Raw genomic sequence first — 15977 nt, 5'->3', positions numbered from 1 at the left:
GGATACTTTGACATGTAGACTATTAAGACCAGGGATTGAACCACCGACCTTCTGTACTTCTTGAGCCGCAGTGACCGCCATTACATTACATGCATTACACATATTCCATATTTAAAAAGGCTCAGTAATTTCATTAAAAAAAAAAAAAAACAGCTGGTCAAAACAGCAGCTGTAGTTTTTTGAAAACGTTGCTCAAACATGAAAAAATTGTGCATTTGTAATCCACATTTGGTTGTCTAGTGAGTATTTGGGATAGCAGGATGGTGTATGTGGGATTGATTCCAAAGAAACTATGTGTAAGGTCATGGTAAAGAAGGAACATGTCACCCAGTGTAACAGTGTGGCTTAATGATGTGGAGCTCTATGGCCTAGATGAGTAAGATATATCAGACTTTCAACACGCACACAATAGTTTATAGTATAGTAGAATTTGTGCATTGTTGATTTGGGTCGTTTCACAGGATTTGTTTAGTAGGTTTTAATAACATAAGGAATATCACCATACTACTTTAAAAGTAGTGTGGTGTATAGGTGTGGTGGATCATCCAATAGCCAATGTTTCACTGAATAATTTTGGGGATCCATGATTGTCAATATGACATGCTACCCTGTATATCGAGCTTTACGCATTTATTTCTCTTTAAGTAGCACTAAGCTTGTCAAAATCATCTTATTCTCCACTGACAGTTTTGCATATTGTGCATCAGCTCTTTTCTGAAGCTACATTGTCTTTATTTAAATAGTGAAATTTTCAAACCCGTGACAAGTTTTTATGGCTGTGCCATCCCATCAAATGGAAATCTTATGAATGTCCCCAAAATTCAAACTGACATATTTGGTATCTTCAGAAACTCTTTGATTACCACTAGAATTAATAATTGTCTTTTTTGATGAAATGAAATACCCGTACATTGATTTGAAAATGTTCACATTTAAGGAAATTATCCATAATTGGCAACTCCAGTCCAAAAATCATCAGCATCTACCTTTAAAAATCGCCCACCGTGGAGGATAGATTATATCCAGTAGTTGCATCCTCCTGACAAATCAGGGAAATGTCCTCTGGGACTGTGAGTGTTGGCAAGGTCGTTTGCTGCTGTTTGTGTATGCTCTGCTGGTCAGCCACAGAGGGTAATTTGAGTGAATGTTTTGCTGTGTGTGAAAACAGTGGAGGTAGGCTATATTTGCTTTGGTTGATTGCATTTCCTGACTGATGTGCTCCTTTTGAAGGTTTGCTACATTATGTGTTTGTGTGTGTGTGTGTGTGTGTGTGTGTGTTTGCCTGTTTACATTTGTGTGTCTGTATGCTGAGTTGAATGTACAGTACACCTGACTATGGCATGAAACATACATTCCATATGTTTTGTGACTATATAGGTAACAATATATGCCTTTATTCATATTATACATGTATGTGCATGTGTGTGTCATTGAAAGAAAAAAGGAGGCTGAAGAGGGTGAATAGAATGAAGGAAAAGTGAGTGTTGGCCTGTGGCAGCTTGTGCACCACACAGATTGTCCGTACTGAAGAAAGGAGGGGTGTTAGCATCATTACTCCCTGGTGGCCCATTCACATGCAGTCAGAACAAGGTATTTAAATTGCTAATCCTACCCTTTTAGTACCCTTTACCATATGCAGCCTGTATTCCCATGTAGCCAGGCCATTTAGCATATATCTCATTGACTTGAATGGAGAGTAGGTGTCGGCCTGCATTAGTACTTGGGCCATGATAGAGCCACAGCACTCAGCCCTTGGTCCCTTGGCAGCTCCTTCAGCTCAGTAATGGACAGACTTAGTTCACCTTCCAGCTGTTAGTCATTGCTAATGGTGTGTTAACTACATGAAACCTCCACCTGCGAATTCTGTTGATTCTCAAGACATTTGAACATATCAAGGGCTGTTGTACAACAAAGATGGTTCCTATGTGTGTCCCGAGAAGTTCACTGCTGTTTTGGTTTCGCTTAAGATAGCTAAATAGATTTGTGATGTAAGCTGTAACCTTTTTTTCCCCTTATATCATTATTGACGACATTAGCATGTTGCCATTACAATACAGTTTCCAGGAGCACAGAACTCATTTTAAAAACACAGAAACTTTCCCGAACGTGTGGCACAGCAGGTAGAGAGGGTCGTTCATTAATTTCAGGGTTCATGGCCACACATTGAAGTGTTCTTGAGCAAGATACTGAGCCCCAACTGCTCCCAATGATTGGACCAATGCCTTGCACGGCAGCTTGCAGCCATTGGCGTGTAAGTGTGCGTATGTCAGTGTCAATGAAAGGCAAATTGTAAATCGCATTGGAAAAAAGGTCTACGTAAATGCAGTCCATTTACCATTTAGCTGCATTTCAATTGGTAGAAATGAGAGTCTAAATTTAGTTCCTCAACTGTAATTCCTGGACTTAGAAAAACCTGTGCTCTGGCAATAGCACTGTTCAAGGTCCAGGAACTATATGAATTTTGTTCACACAGTAAGAAAGCATTGTGAGCCAGTCCATGCTATAGCAGAAAATGAAAGTTAAATGTAGTTCAACCTCTGACTAGTCTAAAAGAGCAAGATAAACAGATGTGTGTGTGTGTGTGTGTGTGTGTGTGTGTGTGTGTGTGTGTGAATGACAGAAAAGAGCAAGCAACTAGTTCCTGAGTTTAGACATACAAAACAAAGTACAGTTGAGTAAAGTTAAATGTACATTTTCATCACAAAAGTGCAACTTCTCTAAGAAACTTTTAGAACTTGTACAACTTGTATGATTGCATGTAGTACAATACCATATCTGACACAATTACTATTACAGCACAACTGTAGAATGATGTAATTCTTTCACCAGAAGCTGACCTATGAATAATAATGATTTATTAATTTGTTTATTAATTAACCTCCAAGCCATTTTAGTGTTTCCTTTAACTTGCATGTACGTTACTAGAAGGTTTATTAAAATCATCTTGTTTTTCAGTGTCAGACAGTTATATGACCTTGGTCTCATTCCCAGGTCATCAACACCAATGTTTTGTCACGCCCCTCAACATCTCATACAGACACACAATGTAACTTTCGGTGTCTGTATGAGATGCACCAGGCTTTCACCTGACTTCACTGTAAACACATCTGCATCATTATTAGATGTTCGCACAAGACCTTCACCCTGGAGACTGGAGTTTGTGTCCTGTGCAAAACCAAAAGCGAAGCCAAAAGTCATCGATCTTTTCCGAAAATGAAGTAGTTCCTGGACCTAAACCCAACCACAACTGCAACCATTTCACAACTGCCCCATTTCAGAACATTAACTAATAAAAGTGCAGCTTCTCCTACAGTAAAATATTCAAACCCTTCATATTTTCTATGGTTGCACTATTCCATCAGCTGAAGATATAGTGGATGTCTTGTGTATCTTTTTTTTTTTTTTTTTTTTTTTTCACCAAAATTCAGCCTAATATACTAAGTATATTTGGAAATTTTTGGACCACTCAAATTCAGCACTAAGCTCTGCGTCTACAGTAGATCTACATAACCTACATAACATAACATGATGGTTAATCAGTCTGTCTGTCTGTTACTTTAATATCTCAACAACATTACCAGCCACATTGCCATGAAATTTGCTATGTATATTTTTGGCCCCCAAAATTCATGGGAAATTAATGAACAATCAGTCTCACAGCAGTTTGTGAAATAATCACAAAATTTTATCTATAGGATTTGTGTACATGGACGTACATTTTGTCTCCTTTTTTTTGGACACTCAGCATGGCTGATGACTGCACCATGACTGTCTGCTGTCCTTCACAGTCTCACAGCATGAAGTTAAGATTAGTTTTCCTCTTTTCCTCTCTTTAAGCATTTTTGTGTTTTTCGCAGTGTTTACTATACTGGATACTCTCAAAGCTATGTTTATGTTTTTGGTTTTTTTTTTTTTTTTTTTGACAGTGTGTATGTGTATTTCCAATAGGTCATTAAAACAGTTGCTGCCTGTACTCAAATCACAGGTTTAATCTGCCCATTTTGTACAGGCAGCTTGTGCAGCCACTGTTTCCTCCTCTGCCCAGACTGTAGTCTCAGGAGGCTCTGCATTATTCATCATCCATCCTTTCTTTTTGTCTCTCTTTCTGATGACTATCAATCTTAATTTAGCTTCATTAGGCTGCATTAATCAAACAGGGTAAGGGGGAAGTGTCTGTGCTGCTTGTCGGCAGGCTGCTGTCCTTCGTGCTGTCTCTGCTGCCGCCCGCCAGGCTGTTCAGCTTTGCCTCATAAACAGGAAGGATATTGAATGCATTTCTGTGCGATAGAAGATCTCCAGCGGGGTGACCTGCGGCAACTTACCCCAACCCTTAACTCCCCACCACGTTTGTCACCTTCTGAGCACACTCTGGGATGTGTGTGACATAGAAAGGATATTAGACAGAGAGCTTACACAGAGTGAAGATACTGCAGGGACATCAATTCTTTAGAAGGCCCTTCATTTAAAAACAAAGAATATGAGGGTAAGCTGTCTGAATTGGAGGCAGGAAAAGAAAGCATATGAAAAGTGGTCTTCCTGATTGAACTTTCACTAACCTTGCCCTTTGATAGGATGTGACTTGTAGATTTGGATTGTAAATAAAATTCTGAGAGTCTCCACTCTCCAGTGCTTTAAAGCAGCAGCATGCATAACATCCACTTGTAATACATGAGGGACCAGAACATGTACAAGGATTATTAATTTGAAGGTATGAAATTGTCATTTGTGACACAAAAATAAATAGCAATTAATGTGCACAAATTATCAGAACATATATGAAACCTTATGAAAATGCCTCCTGCAATAATGGATGACAAAGATAAACAGAATGTTGAGAGTAACTCATTTAAAAATAATCAAGAGATTGGACACGAAAGCCCATGAATACACAGAAAAAAACAGTTATAAAATCCATGGCCATAGTGACTGTTTTGAAAGAAGATGGGTTAAATTACCACATAAAGTGCAACTGTGAAAGGAATGGACATGTATTTATGTATACGCAGTCTGGAATATGCATGTTCATACAGATTTATACTTGTGTAAATGTATAAATTTACAGTTATCTCTCCTGACTGTACTGATGTGTTCATATAAATGCTTATTAGGCTTTACTGTGTAAAGCATACACATTGACAAAGGTTTCTGGAGGAGCTAGCCGAAACTTAAGATGTTATCCAGCAGCTTTTTGACAAAACTAGACCACATAACATAGCACATAATACCTCATACAGCACCTGCAAATTTTGACCTCTTATATCCCAAACTGCATCGATTAGCTTTGTCAATGAAAGAAAGTATCAATTTCTGAAGTGTAAGAACAAAGCCAAATCTAGAGCAGCTACATACTTACAACACTGACTCTAGAATGCTTTCCATTTGATCAAAACCCCCAGAGTATTATCATTTAAAACACTCACACATATTTATTTGCTGTTCACTGCGTTTGTTTCTAGTCTTAAGATGCAAAATGAATCTCTCCATGTTTTCAAAAGAAAGCAGAATTGCTCTTTGTGTGCTAAAAATACACATGTTCAGTGTCAGGCACTGCAGCACATTTGAATTTCTATTTTTTTCCTCATTGGCAGACAATGCATGAGGGATCTTTGCTCTATTACTCTCCTTTGATCTGGCAGATTACATCTATGTGTCGTATTCTGGATTCAGCATGGCCTGTCATTCACTCTCCACTCTTGCCTGAATTGGAAGATTAAGTGCCTCTTTTATGGGCACACATGCAGAGGCCTGTTTTCAGCTACCAAATTAACATATTCTGTTTAGCAATGACAAGGATAACAACACATTCCTCCATTTCTCAGCCAACCAGACACATTCCTCCATTTCTCAGCCAACCAGACTCAGGAGAAAATGATCACTATATTTTCAGTCCCAGTGAGATTTGATTGATGTCACTTCCAGTACACTTCACCTTGTTTATTAACACAGCAATGTGTACTGCATCATATTTATATTCACACATTAGCTAAGTGTTCTAATTCATTTTGTTTTTCCTTATACGATCACATCTGATGATGACTAATCAATGTGAATGTTGAAACTAAAGAAATTTCTATCAGGACTACAAGGACATAAGAAGAAAAAAGGTGTAACATAAAAAAATATCAAATACAGCTGCTAATTTGTTGAAGCAAATTCTTCTGATAACAGGAATTGTGATAATCTAAACCTTGTTAGAGAAGATTTAACATTCCTAGATGACAAAATACATTTCATTACAAAGTAGGTCTAAGTCATTTGAATTAGTAGTGTACATTTTCTGCCATGCAAGGCACTGGCCTGCACATTGGGAACAACTTGGGGTTCAGTGTCTTGCCCAAGAACACTTCAGCATGTGGACAGGAAAAGCTGGGGTCAAACCACCAATTCACAGATTAGTGGATGACCTGCTCTATCTCATGTGAATCGCCCCCCATTAACCTTTATCTAGAGATAGATCACATATGGTGTTTAAAACATTTTTATTCATATAGCTTCTTAAGATACTCACAAATGTTTTACATAACAAGCTACATGAATACAATCCTAGGGAAGTAAAACCACACAAGGTGAAGTTGGTACATCAAAAATTAATAGCACATATGGGAGTTTTGAGTAAACTCTTCAATGAAGATTGGTGCAATCACAGATGTGTTTTGCAGAGGCAATCCCACCAATGGACAGCCCTGTCATGCCACGTGTGGGTTTTGATCCTGGATGGTGGGAACAGTCAGGTAGGAGGCAGTCTAGTTTTTGAGGGCTTCGTGACTGAGAGGGATTCTGAATTAAATGTGGATGAACTGGGATTTATTCTGGATGATGTACCATAAAGAATGCTATTTTAGTAATGGATTCTGGATGTAATGAAGAAGCCGAAGATAAGGAAAGCCATGGACTTTGATTTATTGAATTCTCATGCATAGATGTTGAGGTTTCGTACTCTAGACCAAAGAGTTGTACTGATAAAATGGCACTGCCCTGACCACGAAGCATACAGAGTCAGTTCTGAGAGGTTATTAGTAACTGAGTATACAGGCCTGTGGTGTTTGCAGAGCCTCACAGCCAAGGCCAGCCTTGTAATGCCATCTGCCTTTCTGTATGAAAATGGTGGAAGATCTGAGGGTGTGCAGAATATTTTACAATTCAATACAACACAGGTACAAAGGAGAGACTGGCATTAGATTGTTCACCCATTTTATGCTCATATGAATGTGTGTTACGAAACTTGCCAGAGAGGTCTTGACTGAATGACACAGTGCTTCTGTTTATTGAGTCCATGATATCACAGCAGAGGTCTTTCCATTTGTTTTGATTGGACAGAGCGGGCCCAATTTCAAGGCTGCATATTTTCTTTGTTGTAGCAAGTGATTTATCTGACAGACGCTGGCTTGTTGTTCCACTCTGGAGCTGAAGGGAAGGTATCTACTGTAGATGGCAATGAATAAGTAGGACCAGAGCGCAATCCACATTTGCCATCACCATGGTGATAGATGCTTTTGAAACATGCTGGCCGGCTTGCTCTTAAATAAGGAGTCAGATACGATAGAGCCCTTGGGCAGAGATGAAGGACAGAAGAAATGTTAAAGAGTGTGAACATGGCCTTGTGACGGCAGCCACACTACCACAATGCTGAGAGCTGCTGCTCAAAGCTCCACTCCACTACAGGAGCGCAGCTGATCATTGTCACTGTTTAGGGTCTCTTGGGTCCACTACATAATACTGCTGCTAAACTGGCTCTGCATACTAACTACTAATCACAGAGATCGCTACACCATTGGAGCTAGTCAATTGATAATGTTTTCTAATCTACACGTTTTCCTCCCTGTGCTCCAGGGAGAGTTCATTCTAAGTGTCTGCGATAATAGGCGTTATTAGTTTTTTAAATAATTCAAGCTGCATAAACATCTATTGTAGTGTATAGGCTGTATACCACAATCTGGGGAGTGGGAGTCTGGCAGGATTCTTTTTTTTTTTTGTTTTTTTTGACAAGACTTCACCATTATGGTTGAATCAGAGTTCCTGATGTATGACTGCTTTGTATCAGCAGAGCAGGGGAAGGTGCTGGAGTGTTTTACCTGAGTGGAGAAGGGGAGGAGAAGGAGGTGCAGAGGCTGCTGGGAAAACAAAAGAGAGGGGGGATTCACTGAGCTCTCTGCAGACTCACATGGGCAGGAGGGAACATTTCAAGGCTCCTTTTGGTGACTTATTACACCAAAGTGTAGCAGCTCTGTGAAAACATTAGCACATATTAACCATGGCAGCCAGTGTTAATTAGACAGCTACACAGGTAGAAAGAGTGGACATGAGCCCTGTAGACAGTCTTGTGTATGAATGCTCTTCAAGAGTGCATTCACTGAACGTGCCCATGTTTTTGGTCAACAGTGAACTGAACATATCAGTTGGCAAGTAATGACAATGAACGTGTTTTGTTAAGTCCTGTGAGAGTTAACACACTATGTTTTACAGAATCCAGCATGCTGGCATGGCTACTGCAACTGGCACTCCACTGGTGGTGGAGGAAGTGTTCAGATCCTTTAATTAGATAAATTACTATTACCACAGTTTTCAAAAATGCATCATTACAAGGAAAAGTCCTGCATGCAAAGTGACAGTATGTAAGTATTATCAGCAAAATGTACACTGTGAAAAGTCAAGCACTCATACCATACAGTGAAAAAAATCCATGACAAGTAAAAGTCCTGCATTCAAAACCTTACTAAATACATGTTTTATCAGCTAGATTTATTGAAAAGTATCAAAAGTAAATGTACTCATTGCACAGTGAAATGGTCCCTATCAGTATGTATGTTTACAGTGTTTCATGCTGTAGACGTTTAAGGTTGTGCTCATTTTAACTAATTTATTCACTGTTTGGTGGTTTAATCTACAGTAGTGTTTGTAGCATCACTGTCCTGTGACCTACTGTATATCTCTAAAAAGTCAACTTTTCATGAATTCAGAAAAACAGGCCTGGTTTCACCTTTGCGACCATGTATGTTTCAGCTAATCCAAGAGGGGCTTTAAATTGGTTATTTAGTTAAAAGAGTAGGTGAGTTTTCTCAGGCCGCAAAGGAACACTTAACCCTACATTAAATACTGCAAGTTCGGCAAGTCAAGAAACAAAGCTAAGCAAGACACCGTTACCAGCGACTGGCTCTCAAATTAAAAGATTTTATAGAATTCTGGTATTGAATTGATTTTTTCTTGATTATTAAAATATAACTAACTGGCATTAAAACTAAAATGAACTTGAATCATAGGTATTCATTTTGTACAGCAGCTTTAAAACAATTTTAATTCAATTTGATTATATTAAGGGAACAAACTGTTTTCAATCTGTTGATTTGGATGGGTTTCATTACAATGTGTTTAAGGTGGCTTCTCAGCTTTATGTATAGTCACTATTAGAGTAATCCTCTATGTCTGAAATACCAAATTAGTTGAATGAGAATTTGCAAGATAATTTTAACTTGATAACAACAAACTAGCCTGGATTAGTTACACTACAGTTTATTATTTATTATTTATGTCCAGACTCATGTCATACACAGTATGTAATGAAGACTTTGAAGGAATTTAATAAAAGACATGGTTGATTCTAGTGAGAAACATGCTGTCTTTACTTAGAGACTATTTTTACAGAGCAGTACAGAGGACTGGATATTGCTGCATGGTGCACACAGGAGGAAATGAGGGCATGCTGGGAGAAAATAACTCCTATGAATTTCAAGAAGGAAAATAGATTGTTAAAATTGTTTTTTGTTGTTGTGCTTAAAATATATCCAGTAAATCAGAAAAAAACACCAATCATGAAAAAAGAAACAGGTTTATATATTATCTATATAAGTAAACAATATTCTCTCTAGACCACACGGACAACTCCCCATTATACCTCTTTGGGTGAGAAGCAGGGCTGGACTGGGACCAAAAAATGGCCTTGGCATTTTTGGCCATGGCGGCCCACCATGATTATTTATTATTTAGATATGCGGAGGCACACAACATACCAGAGGATATATGCGCACATTGTGTTGTTTCAAAAATTCAAATAAAGCACAGTAACCTACATGGAAGAGAGTAACCATGCTAAAAAAATATATGTTCTTTCACTACTCACAGAGACTTTCATCTTGGGAGAGATGCCACAATTCCCATCTTGAAGTGAAAGTGGTTGTCAAAGAAACACTGCTAGGGTGACCACCTCCAAGCCAGCAAGGACGAGGTTGTGCACAAAGCTCTATAGGCTACTATTAAATGTTTTAAGTCTAAGTTTGACAACAATTTCGACCAATCGTGACTGACTTCAGATCTCAGAAAGTTGAGGGTGTTCTGATGCCGACCACTCGTTAATTTGTTGTGGATAACTTTTTTAAAGTTGTCTCCTCTCTGCATCGACAACAATCGAAACGCGCAATATAAAATGCAGGTGGCTTACCAGTGCAGGTTGCAGACAAACGCTCAAATGCATGCCAATCGAGAGTGACATGCGCACACACACACACACACACACACACAGCCCTCCGCCCCCCCCCCCCCCCCCCCCCACACACACACACACAGCCCTCCGCCCTCACACACACACACACACACACACACACAAACAGCCCTCCGCCCTCCCTACATGAAAAGTCCCTCTTCATTCTGCTAACATTTTGGCTACTTCTTACCAGGCTGACAGTAGCTATTCTGACCTCCTCAATCTGTCCCTGCTGTGTCATGTCTCTCTCCTCCTCCTCCTCCTCCTTCTCCTCCTTCTCCTCCTCCTCCTCCTCCTCCTCCGCTTTTGAGCCTCTTTTCTCGTAGTTTCTCCGCGCTCCCCTTGCGCTTTTGTGGTTTAGGCCTATCCATTTCCACAGACGGACACTCACTTCTCTCTCCGGTCGGACTCCAGTGGCAAAATTTGATAACCTCGCCTGGAGGGGAGGGGCGGGTCAAGGAGGGAGGGGAGGGCTGAGAGATTTCATTGGACTAACCGATGGCCTTCAAGAAAATCAACCAATGGGCCGTGTTTTGTGCCTCAAATACCGTCGTGGCCGATAAAAAAAAAAAATTTAGAACTTTTTTTTAATGAAATTATGACAGCCCCGGCCCAAAAACGTGCGTCGGCCCACCGGGCATTGCCCAGTACGCCTGATGGCCTGTCCATGCCTGGTGAGAAGGCAGTTTCGAAAACTGAGTTTTCAAACTTTAGCGGATCAACAAAGCCAATATTTAATGAATGCGTCAATCTTTGTTTTCTTTGACAAGATAAAGGCACTGATTCAGTCATGTTGATTGCACACGCTGACCACATGTCTTTTGGTCCTTCAGGATCTCCATACAGAGATAAGATCACTATTGCCATCCTGCAGCTTCAGGAGGAAGGGAAGCTGCACATGATGAAGGAGAAATGGTGGAGAGGAAACGGATGTCCGGAGGAGGAGAGTAAGGAGGCCAGTGCCCTCGGGGTGCAGAACATCGGAGGGATCTTTATCGTACTGGCTGCTGGTCTCGTCCTATCCGTGTTTGTGGCTGTGGGAGAGTTCCTCTACAAGTCCAAACAGAATGCACAACTTGAAAAGGTAAGAAATACCTTTGACATCCACTTGTTATTTTAAGCAATGATAGCAGAATTTCTTACCATAACCACATGTGCCATGAAAGGCAGTCTCATGGCAAAGACAAATAAATCTATAAATGCTAACAAAATGAAACAAAATATATGCTAAATATATTATTTTATAATTTTTAGTATATAATTTAAAGAAATCTTCTGGTTGCCAATTTGCGGAATCTCACACTATAATGACAGTGATATTATATGCAGTAAGATAAGGGCTGGTTTCTTTGCATTTATTCACTTAGGCCCAATGGCGACAACGAGATAAGAAACGTGAGGAATTCTGCTGTCACCATGGATCCAAGCTAGACTTTAACCACCATCTCAAATGACCTCAAGAAAAACTCCAGATTTTTTTTTTCTATTGTAATATAACACAATCTAAAATTCCCCAAAACTACTGAAATGTTTTTGTTTTTTTTCTGTTTTTTTTTTTCTGACTGAGGGAATGGGAACACTAAGAGCAGTTTAAGAAAACCTCTGGGGTGCTAGCAGTAAAGTTGCATCACAGGCACATGTATAGAGAGGGTTTGCTTTGCTGCATAAACCACGTCTCCAGCAGCCACATCCACTAACTCACACCTCCCCACTTCTGCTGTCCATTTCCACTCTCCAAACTGCCATCCTGCTTATACTGTAACTATTCTCACTGTTCATGTGTATGATTTTTAGCCCATACATAGTGCAGTAACAGAAGACTGTGTTGTTTGACTGGAGCTTCCCAGCAAACATTCTGACACTGAATGTTCGCTGATATAATGGCCTGCACCATTGGAGAAATACTTAGGTCAGCTGTGCATACATACATAGAACATCAATGAAATAGTGAAATTTTTAAATATATATACATGAGGTATCAGTGTTTGGTATGGACCCAATGCTGTCATAAATGCTTGGTTTAACTCTGTCCTGTTCAAAACCCAAAGCCATTTACTACCTCGTTGTAGGACACTGTACAAAATATTCTTATATTATGTGAAGTTTATTTTATCTTCAGGCAGACTTATTCGGCTGCCATACATATCCAGACTGCTTTACTAATTTTAACTCGGGTCTCTTTCAGGCCAGATGCAGCTGTAACTGTATACAAATGGATTGCAATACTTAAGTATGTCCTGTGGAATAAATCATTATATATGTCACATAGTATGTACAGTATTATAATATGTAACAGTATAAATGGATCTGTATTTATTTCACAGTCACAGTGGTGAATTGTAGCCTACACTGAAAGATGTATTTAATTGGATGTTTTGTATGGTTTCATGTGTTTCATACACAGCAGTCAGCCTCAAGACAGATGCTAAAGCAATTGAGCATTATGTGCTGCAGCATTGCTGGTCAGTAGCTAACTGCTTCCTGAAGAGATTTACCTTCGAAGCCAATTATCTCAATGCTTATATGTAGAAAATAACAGCAGATGCTCTCCATTTAGATTGCAGATATAACTAACTAATGCGTAAGTGAGAGAAAATGTGTGACACTCCTATATGGACTTTTTTTTTTTATTATCACCATTGTCATAACAAGTGTTGACAGTGCATAGGGAGAAGCCCCAATGCTATAGACTGAACAGATGGTATTATGCAAAAAATATACATATATATATGGTGGAAGGTAGAGAAAGCTATGATTCTTCAGTGGAGACAACAGAAGAAATTGCACATTGTTGTACAAATATAAAATCCACATATGTTTTTACAAAAAAAAAAAAAAAAACATACAAAAACTTTAAAAAAAAATTGTTTTAGTTCATCTCAGTAACTAGGAAGATATTTCCTATTGAGGTCATTTTCACATAGGTACATGCCTAATATATACAAGTGAACAAGTAAATATACATATTATGTCCTATTCTGAGCCAGTGTAAATACCGTACAAAAACTCAGTAATGTTTGCAGTGATTCATAAGGACGAATTATTTTTGTGAAATCTGGACCTTTGTATTATTTCAAAATTAATTCAAAACATTTTTGAAAGCTGTTTGAACATTTCCATGTAAGGTCACACGTCACACTGTCATAATTGTGTACTGACTGTGTTGCCATATCCAGTTGAAAATATGTTCTAATATCTTTGAGGGCAGTGAGAAAATAAACAATTATCCAATACTTTCAGTGACCAGAGACAAAATAAGTCCTTTAAAGTAGCAGGCTCTCATTAAAGGAAAGAAACATTAATTCTAATTGAGCCATGCAGTACTTACTGTGGAAGAGTTCAGTAACCTCTCCCTTCAACATTTGATTGTGTTGATTGAACAGTGTTTTAGCTTGGCCCAGTCACACTGCATCGATGAGTCAGACACCCCCTGTCATGTCATTCCATTAAATGAATACAGTCAGAACACTCAAATATGTTAGCACACACTTAGAAGCACATAAACTTCTATATTTAGCATAAACACACATATGCTATGCACCACAAGGCTGTGACTGTGAATAAATAGTTTGAAAGCACAGTAGTGAAATAATAATACATTATACAGTAGGCCAGAGTTTCTTGTCACTCAAAGGTCTGCATCTGATTTTTATTCAAGGTCAGAGGTCTGGAACAACTGACAATAACAAAATAACAGTTGGTCAGTTAATTAACGTCACATCTCTTGTGATTAGGCCAGCATCAAAATGAGGCAGACAAAGTTCAGACAATTAGTCCACATTTATTTCTGACTCAACCATATTCTTGCAACTACATTTACGATTGTTTTTTGTACTTTATTTTGTACTAGCAAAAATGAGACACACTCTGGAACTCCATTTAGGAGCTGACGGCAAATTCTCTGGTGTAACGTGTGAACTCGGCAGCAACAACACACAATACTCTCTCCAGCAGTTAATGTCGCCATAACAACATTGTCAACATTAAAGAAATAAGCGACATTAAAACCCAATCATTCAGAAGCAGAATCGCTGTGAATGATTTCCAGTTTTTTGGCCAGGGGTGCATTACATGTAGGATCCTGCATGTAATAAAGCTGGTAGGGCTAAATTAGTTGTTGCTCTGCCTTACTGCTGGAGGTAATGTACCCTGGGCAATTAGGCTACCAGGGTACATTATATGGTGCTCAGGGTCTTATGATATTGGGGTAGATTACATGTATGCATGTATGCACTTTACAATTCCTTGTGTGTGTGTTGCTTAAGCTGTCCAGAGGATTGGATAATCAACTGCATGTTTACCTTTGAATGTCTTGACTAAACTCTCATTGCATAGCCTAGTCTGCGGCCTGTGATCTGTAACTCTGCAGGCTAATAACAGGAATCATATGCAGTATTCACGTTACAGATCTTAATAAAACAAACAAAATATCAGAGGGTACTGGGGCTCCATGCATATAGCCTAACAACATGTTACTTTTTTTTGCAATTCAACCGCTATGAAAAAAAATTGAATTATTCAAGCTACATGAAAGTAAATATTAAGCGAGTGGACCAGAGAGTTGTGGAGCTGTTCTTAGCTTCAGGTACTTCTTGCTTCTTCAAATTTGAAGTGGAGCTCTTTGCAGTGACAGGTATATATGACTCAGGCACAATTTGCATTTTACTGTGATGTTTGGGTCCATTTCACCAACAAATTAAATATAATGCAAATACTTCCATGACGTAAAGGCTGTCCTCTCCGCCATCTTGCTAGCTGAGCTGCACGCATGCACTGACAACCACAGGATTGGACACCTTCCACTAGTGCGAAGCTATGCCCAGGAAGTAGGAAACAAACAGAAACAGTGTGCATGCATCTGGGATTTTTTTGTGGCAATAAGAGCAACGGGGAAATATAAATAAAATACGGTAAGATTGTAAAACAGTAACGGATTGCCAGTTTAAAAATTAAGTAATTGATTACTTGAAGTGCAAAACTAATGCATTACATTGCTAGTAATCTGAGTACTCTATTGCATTACAGTAGTGCGTTACCCCCAACACTCAGCTACCCCAGTGGTACGTTATATGGTGTTCCAGGTGTACATAATATTACCCTGGCAACCTTATTGCCAAGAGTACTTTATGTGAGTCTAGGATTTTAGATATATTCACAAAACACCACAGGTAGCAAATATGAGCGACTACTTACATCAGCTTTCATGTGTGTACTACTTTTGGTATTTCCTCAGGTTGGTGCAGGCGATTGTGTTAGCAACAGTGTTCAAAATCAAAATACTGCCACAGGGATGATGTATTAATATGCACACAATTATTGATAGAAATGTGAGTTATCCAGCATGTAGCTAATCACCTAATTCTTTTGAATTCAGTATGCTTTTTTTAGAAAGTTCAATCAATCATGCTTTGAAATCAGATAATACATCACAGCCTGTCGTGACAGAAGAAGGTTTGCATTTCTAACAATCTAAGTGAGTATGCCAGGTTATAATGGAGCATAT

At 39.0% G+C, this 15977-nt stretch overlaps 1 protein-coding gene across 2 annotated transcripts in view; it reads left to right on the top strand.

The window, feature by feature from the left end:
* The window catches only part of grik2 (glutamate receptor, ionotropic, kainate 2), a 272974-nt gene that overhangs the window by 235793 nt on the left and 21204 nt on the right, over positions 1 to 15977 (top strand). Inside the window, exons 16-17 of one of the 2 annotated variants that reach the window (XM_076736798.1) lie at positions 11308 to 11558; positions 11842 to 11869. In XM_076736798.1, coding sequence (XP_076592913.1) covers positions 11308 to 11558; positions 11842 to 11869 — 279 coding nt within the window. The remainder of the gene's footprint in view (positions 1 to 11307; positions 11559 to 11841; positions 11870 to 15977) is intronic. The other variant, XM_076736799.1, reaches the window with a different exon arrangement.

Source organism: Chaetodon auriga, chromosome 8, assembly GCF_051107435.1.
Source record: "Chaetodon auriga isolate fChaAug3 chromosome 8, fChaAug3.hap1, whole genome shotgun sequence".
In the NCBI taxonomy this organism is placed as follows: domain Eukaryota; kingdom Metazoa; phylum Chordata; class Actinopteri; order Chaetodontiformes; family Chaetodontidae; genus Chaetodon; species Chaetodon auriga.
This window is presented reverse-complemented; position numbering and strand designations above follow the sequence as displayed.